Source organism: Globicephala melas, chromosome 11 (assembly GCF_963455315.2).
Source record: "Globicephala melas chromosome 11, mGloMel1.2, whole genome shotgun sequence".
Classification (NCBI taxonomy): domain Eukaryota; kingdom Metazoa; phylum Chordata; class Mammalia; order Artiodactyla; family Delphinidae; genus Globicephala; species Globicephala melas.
The window spans coordinates 25991231-26009319 of record NC_083324.2 but is presented as its reverse complement, the minus strand read 5'-3'; the positions used below and the strand labels follow the sequence as shown (position 1 = coordinate 26009319).

Below are 18089 nucleotides of genomic sequence, written 5' to 3'. Positions count from 1 at the left end.
CGGGAAGGCCCTACGGCGACGCCGCCCGCTGGTGCTCCGGGGCCAGCCGGCCGGCTTCTCCATGGGTGGCTGCGTTTCCGACTTCGCCCTGGCTCCACTCCGGGGGCTTGACGCGCAAACTTCGCCGGAGCGAGCTGAGAGGGTGGGACCGGCGAGGGGAGGAGGCGGCGGGAGGCGCCTCCGCTTAAGGGAGCCGGCCGGGCGCCGCCGCTCGGACGGACGCGCGGACGGAAGGGAGGAGCGGGGCCGCCGGGCCCGGCCCGGGGATGCAAGCGGCCTCAGGGTGGGCAGCCCGAGGGCCGGGGGTGCATCTTGGGCCTCCCCGCCGCGGCGGAGCGCGGGGCTGGGGCGGAGGCAGGTCGGGGCGCCGGCCTCCGCGCCGGCTCTCCGCGGCGGAGGCAGGCTGGGGATCCTGCGCCGCGGTGGCGGGTTGCCGGCGCTTGTCCCCTCCCCCGAGGGGCGCCGGAGTCGAAAGCGAAAGCGAGCCCGCGCAGCGGACTTTGCGCCTGGGGCGGGGGGTGGCCCGGGAGGAGACGAGCTGGGGGGCTGGGCGGCTGGGGGCGCTGTCAGCGCGCCCCACCCGGCCCGCGGGCCGCGCACGCCGCCGGAACTCCCCGGCGCCTCCTTAAAAGCGGCCCCCGCGCGACTCTTTCCCCCCTTTTTTTTGTTACATTGTAGGAGCGGAAAGAATGTCGGAGCGGGCCGCAGATGACGTCAGGGGGGAGCCGCGCCGAGCGGCGGCGGCGGCGGGCGGAGCAGCGGCCGCGGCTGCCCGGCAGCAGCAGCAGCAGCAGCAACAGCAGACTCCGCAGCCCCAGCGGCAGCCGCCGCCGCCGCCGCGGCGCCTACGGCCGGAGGACGGCGGCCCCGGGGCCGCCTCCACCTCGGCCGCCACCGCAATGGCGACCGTCGGGGAGCGCCGGCCCCTGCCCAGTCCCGAAGCGATGCTGGGACAGTCGTGGAATCTGTGGGTCGAGGCTTCCAAACTTCCTGGGAAAGACGGTGAGTGTCCACGCCTTCCTCTTCCCCCCCGCTCCGCCCCCCCACCCCCGCTCCCCCGTCGTCTGACCCTTCTCCCCTCCCCCGTCCCGTGACCCGCCCCCCTCGGGGGTCAGAGATGCTATCGCTCGGTTGGGGAACGCGGAGGTGCCCGCACCTACTCCGTGCGTGCGTGAGCGTGCGTCACACTCCCGGCCACTGACCTGCCTCTCCCCTCCTCCTGTGTGTGTGTATCTCCTAGGGACGGAGTTGGACGAAAGTTTCAAGGAGTTTGGGAAAAACCGCGAAGTCATGGGGCTCTGTCGCGAAGGTGAGTCCAGCCCCCTGAAGGAGTTTGTGCAAGGCTAGGGGAAGTACCCCGGCCGGCTAACCAGGGCGGGAGCTCGAGCCCACCTGACCCGCTCCGCCCCCGCACGCGAGGATGCTGTCTGAGGAAGAAGGGGGAGGACTGCGCGTTTGGAAAATCCCGTTTCCGGGGGCTTCCTGTAACGGGGAGCGTCAGGAACCCTTCAGTGGAGGCCTGGCTGGGTGCAGTTTGAGCGGCGCTCCGTGATGAGCGCTGGGGAGCAGCAGTGATTTTAACCCAGATCCCTTCGGGTCTGACCCTCTTATGGAGAAACAAGAGGAGTGGAGGAATTGTCAGCTTCCGAAAGCTTTTCCACGAATGTTTTAGGGGGCTCTGAAAAGGAAACCTTGCCACCTGAAATTTATTGCCGGCAATCAAAATGAATTTTGAACTTTAAAAAAGGTGACACTTTACCTGTGCAGCCTATTTCTATGGGATTTAAGTTAGAGTTTTATCAAAAGGATCATCACAACTGAGGAGCTCTTGGTCGGATTTTTTTTTCTTTTACTTTTTTTTTTGAGCTGCCAAAATCAGCGAGGCGGTGGGGGTGAAGAATTTTATATGGTGAAACAAGCCTTTAGTGCTCTTAGCTAGTGAAACCAGAGTCTAGTTATTGGTCAGTTTTTAATAAAACTGGTGGAGGGGTACTCTAGGGAAATAACTGTAGTTAAAAGTGTGCCTCCAAATGAAAGGTCAGGTATCTAGGAACTGTCAGACCTTTACTTCAGATTTTCTTTTTCTGTGAATAGTCGCCTTTGCTGGCTAATGCCTCTGCTAGGCCTTGGCACACTGTGGTCAGAAAGGACTTCTGAAGCCCAGTCAATTTTAGGTTCAGTTCAAGCGATTCCTTCAGTAGCAGTACGGACAAGGACTTGAGTGAGTTTTTGGTATCCAAAATACTGAGTTTATATTCCCAGTGCAATTTTAATTCTCAGCGTGACCATGTATTTTGGTATAGTTATTGTCAGGGGCCCAAGAATAGGTACAACTTTGGCAAGTGGAATATTTTAAGGTCCAGAGTTGGCCCATTGTTATTCTGTCTCCGCAGTTACTTCTTGTTTTTAGTGCCTGTGTTGCCTCCACGTTCACTGTTTTGATTTCTTTGAACTGGCCATTTGTTGGCCTCTTGGCACTAGGAGGAGGAGTAATACCAGTGGCAGCTCTCTGAGAGCTTCCAATTGGAACAGATTAGAGAGCAAAGTAGTAGATTTCTGAGAATGAGAATTGCTGTTTGAGACCAAAGGAAAGAGAGGGAAAGCACAGGACTTGCTGGCAATGTTGCAATAGGAAAAATCAGTTGTTAGTCCGGTTTTAGTGTTGAATTGGCAGCCCGCCTGGGCTTAAAAAAATTAAAATCACTAGGTGGTAACTCATAGGAAGCAGTTGGAGTAGAGCTGTAGAGGACCTGACCTGCTTCTGTTCTTAGTTTCTTTCTCTGGGTGTGGATGCATTTCCCATAAAGGGTTTCTAAATCTGTGTGAATACAGGGTGCTAATTATTGGTAATTCCCCTATAGAGGATGAGTAAGTGTATTAGCGTTTCACTGGGCAACTTGGTCTGGATTGAGACCCAACCAAATTTAGTTGCCTGGACCCACTTTTTGCTGTATTTATTATTTTCAGTTGGGACATAGTCATGAGTGGATTTTACCAAGAAGATCTAGGACCTCTTAATTACTTTATTCAGGCACAAAGGCATCATAGATTATTTGGTTGTGTGTGCTTCTGACCTATCAAATTATTTGTGACTGTTAGAGGTGCCATTTTTGTGTAGGCTGCTCTAACCATTCAGAGGATGCTGAAGCAGCCAGGATGGCTGAAACTCTGCCTGCCTGTTCTGAGTAGAGACTGAAGTTTTTAACTCAGTCAGTTCTTGATTCATTTGTGACTTTGTGGATTTTCTGGGACAGTTTAAAAATCCAAGCATAAGGATGTTCAGCACCTAACACAGTGGGCCTTTGTTTTTCTAACAAATAGTTCATGTCAGGCTGTTTAAGAAATGAAGATACATTTTTAAATTATCAAATTATTAGACAGTTATCCTTTGTCTTTGGTTGAGATTATCTACTACCAAGAAAACGTGTTTTGGAATTAAATTTATACTAATTCCTCTTGTCAACAAAGTTAAATTGGAAAGAAATATGTAGATAAATTGATAATGTGAATGAAGCACTCAGTCAGAAACTCCTCATCTTGGAGGATATTGAGGAATACTGGCCAGACGTTTCGAATTCTCCAGTTCACAGTTGTGCATCTGAGAGTTGGAAACCTGGGTGTAAGATTAAGTTGCTTAATATTGCATTTTACCTTTCAGAATCTAGCTTTCCCCTTTGTAAAAGGAGATGATAACACCTACTTCCCTTGGTTGTTAATAACGGTTGACATTAAATTAGATTATGGAAAATGACTTTACACATACTAATTCCTTTCAACTCTTTTAAATGCTGGTAATCTTAGACCTGATCTCCTAATTTGGTATTTGTCAAGGTCAGAGGTTTTTAACCTGGGGCTTGAATGGGCTTCAGGGGGTCATAGTTCCCGTGAAATTGTATGCAAAATAGTATGTATGTCCACTTTCAGGGCAAGTGTTCCCAGCTTCTCTTGGATTCTCAAGGATTCTTCACATATCTCTACCCCCAAAATTCAAAACTGCTAAGCTAGGATCTCTGCCCTTTTTTCTTTTTGCTCCTGTAGCTTATTTTGGCCAGTTTCCTCATGTGAGACTGCCCAAGGGTTAATGCTGTGGGAGAGGTCGGAACTATAGATTTAGATGGAAGTGAGATTATTAGTGGTTTAGCTAATATGTCATCCCCGTTTTCCTATTAGCTCAAGTAGGTAAATGTTAAGATAAAATTTAAGCTATCTTTCAGAGGGCAGCCTATTTTTTATCTGCATCCTCACATTTTTATTACCTTGTTTTATTCTGTAATTTGTAATATTATTTGATGGCACATTTGGTTTTAGTGGAAAAAGATTGATAATACAGTTTTAACTTTTTCAAAGACTAAACTCAGAAGAAAAATACCTTTATTTAAAGGTGATTTTTGAAATTGTAGATTTAACAAAGTAATGTTTAGATGAAATTAATTGGTATGAGTAACTAAGGTTTCCATATTAGTACCTGAAAATGTAGGGAGCCTTAAAAAATAAATACATTAAATGCCTTAACTTCACAGCAAGTTGAAACAAAATGTAAAGTGTTATTGTGGGAGTCAGCAGTGGAAATACGACGTTTTCTTTGGGAAGTCATTCCTAACTTCTCTTGCGCCCACTTCTTATACAACATCAACAAACCCAGTACTCTTCCTTCCTCCAAACACTCTATCACCATTTGAAAGTGTGTGTTATGTGATGGCTCTTTTATTAGAGTGCAAGCTCCCAGAGGACAGGCTTCTTATTGACCAAGATATATTGAGCTCCTGCACATTGTTTGTGTTCAGTGAATATTTGCCCCCAAAATGAATGAACTGGGCTACTAGGAAGACTGAAGAGTTCAAATGACCAATTTTCCATTGTGTTGTGACTCAAAAAAAAGGTACCTGTTCTGTGGCGAGATGCACTTTCTGGCCCCAGGGGAGGCCAGGGACTGTCTTTCAGCATTTCCTGTGTCTCTGTCCTGAGTTTAGCACTCCATTTACACTTTCCAGAAAGAGTGCAGACAGGACACCACCTCTCTTATCTTTGATACTTAGGCAAGGGAGTAGGATGGCAACCTAGAGGATATCCACACTTGATGACAGTTGACCTCCCTGTCAAAATAACAGGGACATAGTTGAGCCTAGGGCAAGATGGAAGAGAGGTTGGTTGGCATCTACAGGCAGCTGGTTAAAAAAAAAAAGACTAGGAAGATGGGTAGCCTCAGTCAACACGGACTGAGTCAACATAACAATACCACCTTTTTCTTTCCTAGGGAAAAAAAAATGTTCATAGTGAGTTAACTGAAAACAAATTAGGTATTGGTGCCAAAGACTATTAAAGTAACTACGTTATAGACATAAAACTTTCTCTCTGAAGTAAAGAGCTCTTCTGTTTTTCTCTAGGGTTTCCCTTATGTTTTTCCCCCCAACTTTTCCTTTGGACAATTTGAAATGTACAAAATTAGAGACAGGATTTTAATGAGCCTCCTTATATCTTTCCTACAGCTTAAACAGCTAATGAGTCCCTGCCCAATCTTGTTTCATCTCTGCTGAACTCCCCACATGTCCCAGACATCATTTTTCTTTTGGTTTTCTTTTTTGTGCTTGCATGGACTTAAGCTTGTCTCCTGCAAAATGGAGCCTTCCTGTACTCTGCGCCTTCTTTTGAGTCAAGCCCGGCTGCCATTTGTGATCCCCTCCATGAGTGTGTAAGGGTTCTGCAGGTGGCAGGGCTTGCAGTCGGCCGACATCTCAAGTAGAGACTGAAACTAAGCCTCAGACAGGAGTCAGTGCGATCCAAGTTGACTGCATCAGAATCGCATTAGCATATATTTAAGGAGAGCATTCGGATGATTTGGTTGCAGATCACCCACACTTGACACTCCCTGGATGAGTGCTAGGGCTGCAGTAGTCAGTGTCCTTGCTGACAGTTCCTGTTTGTAACTTTCTACCTGTAAAGTCGGCGCCAACCCAGGAGTGAGAGCCCCGGTAGACCTAGAGAGACACTCCTAAGGAACGATTCTTTCCCCTGAGTGTGGCTCCTTAGCATTTTACCGCAAGCTGCACTCTAGCTGAGAATGCTTTTTACATTGTTGAATGGTTGAAATAAAAACTTTCGAAAGAAGACGATTAGTTCATGACCTGTGGGAAAATATGTAAAATTCAGCTGTCAGAGTCCATGAGTAAAGTTTCATTGGAACGTAGCCACAGCCCTTCATCTACTGACTGTCTGTGGCTGCTTTCTCCATGCAGTGAACCATGGGGCTGAGTTAGGTGCGACTGAGACCATACATCCCACTAAGGCCTAAATTCACCATCTGACTCTACAGAAAAAGTTTGCCATCCCTGTTTTAATGGGTTTCTTGGTTAATGAAGGGCCATTCTTTCTGCAGAATGTGATTCTACTACTCGAACTTTCTGTTTTGAGGGGGAGAATCTTCAAAATAGTAAAAACCACTATTAAACCCAAAGTTAATTCAACATTGAAGAAATAATGTTGAGCTAGAAGGAGATACATGTGAGAGTATAAGGTTTTGTGTAAGAAAGTTCCTATTTTTGTCACTTTTTTCATTCCCTGCCACTTTTCTAGGGCATATACCTGTTTCTGGGCAATGCAAATATAGAACATCAACAGAGCTGTTACTGTCCCAGCTTCCCAGAGCCTTTGACTGTGAGGATGGGGCTTGGCTTCTCTTAAGCTCCTGTATAGTATGTAAATCCTCAGGAGAAGGAATCTAGAACTTTCATGGGATTTTCTTCAAAAGGGTACCTGACACAGATTCTTGAGAATTTCTGCCCTTGAGTTGGATTAGAGAAGCTGAAGCCCTGTTGGAGGCCTTGGAACTTGACTTACAAGGCAGATTCTCCAGGAAACACATCTACATTTTGATTTATAAAGAGGGCATACTGAATCCTTTGATCTCTCATCTTTGATTTTGTGCTTGCTGGGAAGTGTCACACCTGGCACAGTCCATGCTGAATTCTTCAACCTACAAGGCTTCTCAGTAAAGGAAACCATGCACGTTTCCTGTAGTAGCAAGGGGCTTCCAAGCTGAATGTACTCCATTTACAGTTTTGATTGGTTCTTATGAACTCTGATCTCAGGAGGGAAGCATGGGGAATTTATGCCTCGTTATTGAGTATGACCTACATGTTATGCGGTCTGATTTTTCCCTTATAACAACATCCTGCTTCCTCCTGGCCACATCTCACGATATTCCTACATGTATGTGGACAGCTCAAGTTCAGTGAGAACTTTTACTCTGTGTCAGCATAGGTTTTACCTTATGTATTCTTCACAGCTGTCGTATGATCTAGGTATTAGCATTATCCCCATTTTACAGATGAGGAAACAGAGGCCCAGAGAAGTGAGATTACCTCACCAAGAACACAAAGCATGTAAGAGACCCTGGAACCCATATCTGCCTAACTCCACAGCTCACATGCTTTACCCTCTGCTGTGCTGAGCTCATTCCAGAATGTGCACCTGCTTTTCATGAGCCGGAACAGGTTGCTGTGACCTTTGTTTTCCTTCTCTTTGGCTAGAAATACTGACTTAAAAAAAAAAAAAATTTTTTTTTTCTTTTTTTTTTTTTAAGTAAAGAGATGAAGAACCCTTTCTTTGGTGTGCTTTACAGCAGTCTGTATGCTGTATTTAGCAGTTCTTTCATAAAATCTCTTTTTTTGAGGAGGAGGGGAAGTATGCACAGTTTGCATTAGAAGTAATTGGCTTTTAAAAAAAAGATCTAAATGAAAGCTAAAGTTGCAGCGGATAGCAAACACAATCATCTGGGATTTGTACCATTAAAAAAAATCCTTTAAAAAAAAGAAGTGAAATTCCACTGTTTAAATAGCATTTCAGTGCAAGATTGCTTTTAATCACATTGATATTCAAAGTTTATGGCAGTATTTTTAATAAATGTGCTCCTCTGATTATTAAAGTATTTTTTCATTGAAGTTCTAAGAAGAAAAAGAAGCCTGTTAGTAGACTTAACAGTTGGAGTTACTGTACTTTTGAGAGGAAGGCAGAAGATTACATTTATATTCATCTTGTACAGCAGGGATTATTATAAATGAGCAGAAGAAGGAGAAGAATGATTTTTGCATTTCAGGCATTTATAACATAAAACTGGATGCAGTATTCTTGTTCCTCTTTGTGATAAAGACCTTGCTAACATCAAATACTTTTTCTCTTATATGTAAGCTTCTGGCAAGGAGAAAGTAATAGTTCATTATCAATTAGACTCATAATCTTAAAAACAGAAAATATTCCCATCCCAGGTTATACAGATGTTTTCCACAATCCTGAACTCCAGTGAGGCAGTTTAAAAAAAAAAACAAAAACAAAGATTGCATTTAACCAGTGGTCCCAGGCTTTTATATTTCAAACCAGAAAGTTTCTGAAATAAATTGGGGACCAAACAAAGGGTTGCTAGCGTTTTATAATGTATATAGTTAGACATTATAACATATAATTCTTATCATCATAGAAGTGTGAGGGCCATTGTTTTAGAATAAAGAACAATCCTTTAAATTTGAAGAAAGTTTAAGTTTGGGAAGGACTCATTGCATTGTCCTCATTTTTCACATTTCCTTGTGGACTTTTTGGAGCTCAGTGTGTATTTTGGTGTTTGATAATCACTGCTTTAAATCAGCTTCCCTAAGTGTCTGTCTTGTAACCCTAGTAGGTGTTATGCAGAAAACCGGGTTCCATTTTGTAAGTTTGCAAACGATAACTTTAAATACAGGCTATACTGAGAACTCCAGTTCTGGAATTAAACAAACCTGGGTTCAGATCTCAGCTCTAGTAGGTGAGTAACTTGAGAAAGATTTACATAGCTTTGCTAAGCCTCAGTTGACTTACCTGTGCAATGGGAATCGTAGTACAGTAGTACCTCATAGTGACTGGGAGGATGAAATGGTATAATACGGTTTCAGCCTTTTGTATGATGTCTGGCAGAGCAACTGTTCAATAAACGTTACTTGCTAATTTTATTATTTTTGTCAATCATGAAAATGCGGTGACACGAGCATGCCTCTAATCAAGTGGTTTGCCAGGACTCTCGGGAGCAGCAGGAAGTGAAATGCTAGTTTTCCTTTTGCAGGCAATTTGTAGGCAGTGAGAGGACACCTCAGTGTGCTCAGGATATCAGAGCATAGCAAATGAACCCAAGCTCCCAGCTTTCACAGACTCTAGTGAAAATGAGAAGGGGGGGGTTGACATTGCTTGTTTCCTCCTTTAGTCAGTCTCTTGACTTGCAGAGGGAAGCCTAGTGTGGGGATTGACTTTCCCCTGCTTGTACAGAGTTGCACTTGCTCCTCTCCCGGAAGCCTGTAGTTTGTGTTTCTTAGAATGTTTTACAAAGCTCTTTTTCTGGGCAAGAAAGGTAAATTGCAGCCACCAGAATAAAGTCATCCTCACTAAGTTGGGAAATGGGTCAGAAATAACTGAGGCTACTATTTTATGATTTTATGTATGTGTGGTGGTAGTCACGGGGTTTTCTGCCTGATGAGGGAATTTTAAGAATTGCCTTTCAGTTCTAGGAAATTTCCGTTTAAATTAGAAGCAGTTCTCCATTTAACTGACCTTGTTCTCTTTGGAAACTATATAGACAGATATGTTTCAATGGAAAAAAATTGTTATTGAACTTAATACATATTCATTGGAAAGATTCTGCTAATAATTTCACTAATTTTTTCCCTACTAATGGTAGTATGTAGCCATCATTCTCTGTAATCCCACTCTAGGCCAGTTTCGAGTCTTCAGTTACAGGATTTGGACTTAGGGCAATTCATACCTGATCAGGGACACCCATGTAACTACCTTGGGCACTTACTGTATACTTGCAGCCTGGTCGTTTCAGTTTCTGTCAAGGTCCAGACTCTGTCCTTCAGCAGGCCTCAGGATATTTTGTCCAGCCATGATTCCTGCCTTGAGAATCCTCTGGCTGTTTTGCCTTTGTTCATTTGCTTTCATCCCACAGACATTTGACAGGCACATTCTCTGTGCCTCTTGTGGGGTTAGAGTCCAAGGGTATAACTGCAAACAAGAAGGCACAGTCCTGTCCGGCAGTTGGTTAGCAAGTGTTGATGGAGTTACCCACTAAGTGCCAGGTTCTCTTGTGGGTGTTGGGATAGAGTGACACAAGTTAGAAAGAGCCCCTGCCTTTTAGTGAAGCGAGACACAATAAATACACAAACATTTTTGAAGGACATTGCGTGCTGTAAAGTCAGTAAAGTAGGCTAATGAGTTGGCGGTGGAGAAGGGGGAGTTCAAGCTAACATGATCAGGGACGGCTTATCTGAGCTTTAACATTTGAACTGAGATGGGAATGGTGAGAAGGAAGTGGCCACTGGATCATGTGGAAGAAGGCGAAAGAGGGTTCCAGGCAGAAGGAAAAAGCAAGTATGCAGCCTCTGAGGTGGGCATGGAGCAGAGTAGAAGGAGATGAGGCTAACAAAGATCAGATAACAGAGGCCAAGGTCAGGAATTTGGGTTTATCCGAAGTGTGATGAGAGCCTACTGGGGGGTAGTAGCTTCAGCAGGGAGTGGCCTGATCTCATTTGTGATGTGTAAAGGCCACTGGCTGTTGGATGGTGGATGGATTGGAGAGAGGGTATAGGGACCAGTCAACTAGGTGAGAGGTGATAGTGGCTAGAGCCCGCTGATGGTGCTGGCAAGGCAGAAAGGCTGTCCTCTTAAGGATGTATTTTGGAGGTGGAGTTGGTTTTTTTTTTTATTGGAGTGTAGTTGCTTTACATTGTTGTGTCAGTTTCTGCTGTACAGCAGAGTGAATCAGCCATACGTATACATGTCCCCTGTTTTGCATTTCCTTCCTATTTAGGTCACCACAGAGCACTAAGTGAAGTTCTCTGTGCTCTACAGTAGGTTCTTATTAGTTATCTATTTTATACATAGTAGTGTATATATGTCAATCCCAGTCTCCCAATTCATCCCACCCCCCTCCCTTTTACCCTTGGTATCCGTATGTTCATTCTCTATGTCTGTGTCTCTGTTTCTGCCTTGCAAATAAGATCATCTGTACCATTTTTCTAGATTCCACACATATGCGTTAATATACGATATTTGTTTTCCTCTTTCTGACTTACTTTGCTCCATATGACAGACTCTAGGTCCATCCACCTCTTTGCAAATGACCCAGTTTCGTTCCTTTTTATCGCTAATATTATTCCATAGTATATATGTACCACATCTTCTTCATCCATTCATGTGTTGATGGACATTTAGGTTGCTTCCATGTCTTGGCTATTGTAAATAGTGCTGCAGTGAACATTGGGGTGCGTGTATTTCTTGGAATTATGGTTTTCTCTGGGTATATGCGTAGGAGTGGGATTGCTGGGTCATATGGTAGTTCTGTTTTTAGTTTTTTAAGGAACCTCCATTCTGTTCTCCATAGTGGCTGTATCAATTTACATTCCCACCAACAGTGTACGAGGGTTTCTTTTTCTCTACACCCTGGAGTTTATGATTTAGTGAAGAATTGAATGTGGATGAGGGAGAGAAATAAGGATTGGAATCTGAGGCTTGAGCAGCTGAGTGGTACCATCTAATGAGCTGAGGAATGGTGGAAAATCAGGAGTCTCAGGGTCAGGAGCTCTGTTTTTGGCCACACTGTGTATCCTCATGCAGCAGTTGAATATAGAGCCTGGAGCTGGTGGAGCAGCCTGGGTTGGAGCCACTGGGTGAGTCTGTGTCATCACTGTACAGAGGGCATGGAAAGCTGGGGGACAGGTGAGTTCCTCTCAGGTGTGAGTGTCAGTAAAGAAAAGAAGGGAGCCAGTGGCTGAGCCCTCATTAAGGGGGTGCGTGGGTGAGGGGGAATCAGATGGAGGGGTGAGGAATCACCAGTGAGGGGGGAGGGAAACCAGGTGAGTGTGGTGGTGTAGGATTCCAGAGAAGAAACACAGTAAGTGAGGAGTGATGGCCCGTGTCCCATGCTGCTGTGAAGTAGAGTAAAGTCAAGCCAGGGAATTGATCTCTGGCTGTGGCAGTGTGGAGGTCGTTAGTGACCTTAATCAGGAGAGTCAGGGAGGCAGATGCCTGGTTGGAGGGGAGCTATATGACCAGAGCTGAAGTGGAGAGGGCAAGTGGGGGCAGGTCTTGAGAGGGTTTTGCTTTAAAGAGAGTGGAGAAATGAGTTAAAAGCAGGATGGGGGCATAGATAAAGGCAATAAAGGGAAGGTGTGTTTTGTTTCATTTTGTTTCATGTTATTTATTTTGGATAGTATTAGGGCACATTTGTCTACCACTGGAAATGATCCACGAGTGAAAGGTAATCGATCACATGTGAGAAAATGGATAATCACGAGGATAATACCTTGTGATGGGAAAAGGCCATGGGATCACAGCCCAGGTGGATGGGTCAGTTCTGGGTTGAGTCAGAGACTTTATTCTGTTGTAATGAGAGGAGGAGCACGTGGATCAGTTGCAGGTAGGGATGTGGAATTGTGGGAAGATAAGGTAGGGAGTTCTTTCCTGTCATTTCTGTGACGTAAAAGAGAACATAGGAGGTTATCAGTTGAGTGTGGGTAGGAAGAAGAATTTTGTATGTCTTTTTCTTAAAGTGTCTAGACAGGGCTGATGGGGAGGTGTTACCCAAGTAAGTGGGCAGTTATGTAGCCTTTAGAAGCCTCCCATGGTGCTTAGAAGAAAATCAAAACTTCCTAGCAAGACCTGTGAGGCCTTGGATGGGTGGGAGTGTGAGCCCCCAAAATCAGCGATCTCAGCAACTTGAGGGAGAGTAAAGTCAGAGCTCAGAGTGGGGAAGCAGTGGTCAGGCAGGGAAGGCTTCCTGGAGGCGGTGAAGGGGAGAGTTGGAGCTTTTGTTAAGCCACGAAGGAGGAGTTAGCTGGTGTGGTATGGGAGCAGCCTCTGCGTCCGTCCGGTGTGGGGGGGTGGGGGGGTGTATTTAGGGGGTGGGGGAGCCTGGAACTTCGCTGCAGTCCTGGAAGGGGAGTGCTGGAGGGCAGGAGGTAGAGCTCTCCATGCACCAGGAGGGAAGTCATCCTGAAAAGAGGTTTGTACTTTGTCCAGAGGGTGGGCTCTGAAAGGTTGCCATGGTAGTAATATGGATGTTGAATTAGCAGTGGCTGAGGTAGAAGCTGGAGGCCAGTGGGGCCTGTAGCCTACCTCCTTATGTGAAATCCTCAGGGGTATAGGTAATCATAAGCTGAGGAAGTGAGGTTTCAAAATATAGCTTTAAAATCTAAAGTAGATAGTTTCTCCCTCATAACACACTTCATTGGTGTCTGTTTCTTTGTGTTCAGTCATTGATTCATTGATTCAATGCGTATTAATTGAGCACCTACTTTGAGCTAGGTATTCTAATTTTCAGAAAAACAGCAAACGTTCTAGAGCTGTCCTCACAGAGTTTCTATTTTTGTGGGCGAGAGGCAACAACTTTTAAAAAAGTGAAATATAGGGCTTCCCTGGTGGCGCAGTGGTTGAGAGTCTGCCTGCCGATGCCGGGGACACGGGTTTGTGCCCCGGTCCGTGAAGATCCCACATGCCGTGGAGTGGCTGGGCCCGTGAGCCATGGCCGCTGAGCCTGCGCGTCCGGGGCCTGTTCTCCGCAACGGGAGAGGCCACAACAGTGAGAGGCCTGTGTACCGCAAAAAAAAAAAAAAAAAAAAAGTGAAATATATATACAGTAGTTGGTGATGGGTGGTCTGGAGAAGGATTAAGTTGAAGGGGTACAATTTAAGATAGGGTGAGAAAGAGGTCTCTGAACAAGACTTGCAGGGTGTGAAGGTGTGAGCCATGTGGATATGTGGATGAACCTTGGGCAGAAGGAACAGAGAATCCAAAGGCTGTGGCAGGAGAAGGTCCTGGAGGGTTCCAAGAAAAACAGGGGGTCAGGGGGACTGGTGGAGCTTGAGTAAGGCGAGTGTAGCAGCAGAAGTCAGCTGCTGAGGGCTTGGGAGGGAGTTGGGGAGGCAGATCACTTAAGGGCCTCGTAGCCCATTGAAAATCCAAATCCCTTCACTGCAACCCACAGGCCCTGCTTGGTCTGGCCTCTGCCAGGCCAGCCAGCATCCCCTTCTGTTTTCCCCTGGGCCTCAGGCATGCGGCCTCCTTCCAGTTGTTCTTGCAGACTGGGCTCTTCCCCTCTTCTGAACCCTTGCATGGGCTCTTCTCTCTCTCTCTGCCCCCTACCCCTTCCTTCAAGTCAGGCGTCACCTTCTTCTTCTTCTTTTTTTTTTTAATATTTATATATTTAGCTGCGCTGGGTCTTAGTTGAGACACACAGGATCTTCATTGCGGCATGTGGGATCTAGGTCCCTGACCAGGGATCAGACCTGGGCTCCCTGCATTGGGAATGGAGAGTCTTATCCACTGGACCAGCAGGGAAGTCCCGGGGGCGTCACCTTCTTGAAGGAGTCCTCCACATCACTATAGGTTCATAGCCCTTTTCAAAAACTGTATCTTTTTTTTTTTTTTTGGCGGTACGCGGGCCTCTCACTGTTGTGGCCTCTCCCGTTGCGGAGCACAGGCTCCGTACACGCAGGCTCAGCGGCCATGGCTCACGGGCCCAGCCGCTCCGCGCCATGTGGGATCCTCCCGGACCGGGGCATAAACCCGTGTCCCCTGCATCGGCAGGCGGACTCTCAACCATGCGCTACCAGGGAAGCCCTGTTAGTACCTTGTGTTGATATAAAGCAAGCCATCACCAGTACTAAGATAGGTCATTACTGTTAGATTTGGGGTATAAATGCCGGGTAGAAGGAATTATCACGGCAGGTTTTTACATAAGTCTCGGCTAAATTTGCAAATTTGACTTAGAGGGGAAAACCAATATAGAATAGCCACTAATGATATTCTTTGGCCTCTGGTTGATAGTGTTCACTGCAATAACATTTCATTCCCCTGTTGATTATGAAGTTTGATAGGCCATTGTTCATCTTTATTCCCAGTGTTCCAGCACCCTCTTTTTGGTTGAGTAACAGTATGCTGTGAAGAGAGAAATGGTTTTGGTTTTAGAATAACTGGTTATGTACGAATAAATGACACTGTGCCCAAATCCTCTTGTTACATCACTGGGGTTTTCTTTCCCAAGATAAACTCTGTGCTTTTTTCAGTCTCTGAATAGGAAATTTATTTTCTGCCTTCCCTTTATTCCTATTTCTAGGCCTTTTTCTGTCTCTCTGATGCACCACTGTACTCAGGACAGACTCAGAGTTTACTGTAGACTTTGTGTGCTACACTTTCTATTCCTCTTATCTCACTTAGCACCATGTCTCATGAGCTTTTCATTGTTAACTGGCAGCTGCAGTGGCTATTTCTCTAAAAGATCTTGTGTTCGGTAGATGTTTTCTTAAAAGCTGGTGGCTGTTGCTGAGAATAATCTGTGTTGTGTGAGTTTATAATCTGTCCATGAATCATAACCTTGTCATTGAAGAAAGAGTTATGGCAGGGTAACAAAATAACTGATGTTTTTATAATCTAAAAACCAAACCACCCAGATAGATTAATAAAGTTGGTAAGCTCTAGTATTCATTAAATGCTGGCTAAAGTTGGGAAGCGCTAGTATGCAGCAGTTTCTTGTAGAAATGTCACAAAGATTGTTTTTCCTCACTAGTAATTCTGAAATAAAAAGAGCTCCTTAAAAACAAGTATTTGATAGATGGTGTTCAAGAATTAAGAAAACATGTCAAATCCTGATAGCTTTGTGGTTTGCATACCGATTTTATTTGAATGGCAAAATGCTTTTGAAAAGTGTTTGAGAACTTGGAAAAACTCTTGAAAATTCTAATCACTGATTTTTACTATCTCACTCACCAAACCACGTCCTGGTTGATATTAAGTAGCTCAGTTGATTGATCTGAACTCATTCTTTTTTCCCCCCATCTCTGTCTTGCCGGTGGTGCTTCCCCAAAAGGCAAATAGGTTTCAACAACAAAACTTTGCGTCACGTATTTTTTCTCTGCTCTGGTCGTGTTGTGTTAATGGTGGTCTTGCCTACGTGTGCCACGGTTGGCACAAGGCAAATGGGAGTTGGCTCGAAGGCCAGGCAGCCTACTCTTCTGGCCACAGAGCCCCTCACAGCATCCCAGCTGCTCTGCACACAGTGGGCTTACACAGCCTGTTGTCAGTGAAGCGACTGACAAGTAGTGGAGAGATGACCTAGTGGCTCCCTGTTCATCCACGGGAGCTGGGAATTACTGGTTCAGGAGCCTTTGGCAGGAATCTAGAGTTTTGAAATGGTTATGATTAAATTGGTCATAATTTGGGTTTCTTTTTTTTTCTACAGGAAAAATAGGTCTTAATGTATATTTTAATGGCTTTCAAATAGTGCTGATTACTTTGAGAGGTCAGACTTCAGTGCTTGATTTCGGTAAAATTTAGCAGCCCCTGTTCAGAGACAGCTTTTCCTTCCATTTAAAAAGATAACAAGTTTTTATTTTTATTCTCAAATCCCCAGGAAATTTTAAGTGCTGTCAGTTTTATGAAAAGGTAATTAAGGAGCGAGTAGGGAATATGTCTTTTGAGCAGTTGGTTTGGCATCATCACTCAAGTTCTTATTTGCCTGATGAACATATCTTGTAGTAAGATCCCTCTGTATGCAGCCCTCCACATCTTTCCCTGGAAGGCCTTGGCCAGGATTATGTCTATATGTGGGCACTGTCAAAGGAAGAGAGGAGCCAGAGTGGAAGAAGAGCCACCTGATCTTTTTCAAGCCTACAGTTTAAAATTTGGGGTGGTTCTAACACACCCCTGTTGCTTTAGGATTTTTGTACCAACTTTTAAGGCCCTAGGCAGGGGGCTGCTTCTGTGGAGACATAGTAAGAGCTTGCACGTTCATTTTGTTGAGTCTGGCTGTTGAGTGCCGTACGAGGTGTGGAGAGTGGAGCAGTGCCGTTACAAAGAACTGCTAGGAGTTAAAGTGAAACAGGGGTCTAGAAGAGCTCGGAAATCAATGGAATGTATGGTAGAAGTTTCTACTGCTAATGTTCTTACCATGATTTACTTGTAAGCAGCCCCTGAAAAAGTGGAGGGGAAAACATGAAGCTTAATTACTCAGAATTGTAACTGAGCTCTGACAGAGGTTTGGCGAGTGGTAGCTGTGGATACCCCTGTGTGGAATTGGTGCTTATAGATGTCTGGCTTTTTGACTAGGGTGTCAGGAAGGAAGAGCCCCTGAAGACCAGAGAGGGCGCTCGTGGACTTTCTTTTACTACAGAAAACAAGCCTCCTCCCTGGCCTGTGAGGCCACGGACGGACCCACCCGGTCAGGGTTCCCTCTTCCTTACAGCCTTTTTACCTTCTCTTCAGAAAAAAAAGTACATCATTGCCATCTCTTTTTTTTTTTTACTTTGTTTCCAACACTCTTGGCTGTATATCTTTGGTTTAGGTAGTCTCCTTTGTATACCCACACCCTCTTTAAATTGACCCCCTACCCCTCTAAGTCTTATTTCAGGAAAATAATTCACGTTAAATCCTGCTTTCTTTTAACGTCTCTCATCTTACGTTATGACGTGGGTGATGGATGTAAATAGTGACTGCGGTAAACCTGTGTCAGAGGGAAGAAAATCCTTGAATGTAGAAGTGGAAACAGATACATGAAGAGCTAATACGTGGGCTTTGGAATCAGGGTTCTCAAACTTGAGTAGTGAACAGTCTTTGAACCCCTTCATAGATTTATGCAAAATATTGTCTGTATTTGCATAAGCACAGTTTTCTAGGGGGAGACAATATACATTTCAGCAGATGTTCAAAGGCCTTCATGATCTAATACTAATAGTGTTCAGCGCTACCAGTGAAGATACCCGAAGTTTTTTTATAAGATCTTAGCAAGTCTCCATTATTATTTTATTTGTAGTTAAAGCAGGTTTTGTGTTCCAGTTGCCATATTCAAGATACATATTTTTAAAATTTCCTATTGGGTTTCTAAATTTTTTGTTTTGCTTATTAATGCTTTCACAGCAGTATTGTTTTCTATAGTTTTCATTAAAAAACATAGTATTCTGGCTACATTAAAGGTTACGAGTCATAAGTGGGCCACCTGAGAAGATGGCCATTTTTTTTCATAGTAATACCTTGTGGACCTGTGTCATTTCAGATAGACAGATATAAATCCTGCCTGAAGT

The 18089-nt window shown here is 44.9% G+C and overlaps 1 protein-coding gene across 1 annotated transcript in view; it reads left to right on the top strand.

Annotated features, from left to right (window-relative positions):
* The window catches only part of ATXN7 (ataxin 7), a 127348-nt gene that overhangs the window by 38946 nt on the left and 70313 nt on the right, over positions 1-18089 (top strand). The window contains 2 exon segments of the mRNA XM_060308955.1: positions 679-1002; positions 1241-1309. Of these exon segments, the coding sequence (XP_060164938.1) occupies positions 690-1002; positions 1241-1309 (382 nt within the window). The 5' untranslated portion in view covers positions 679-689.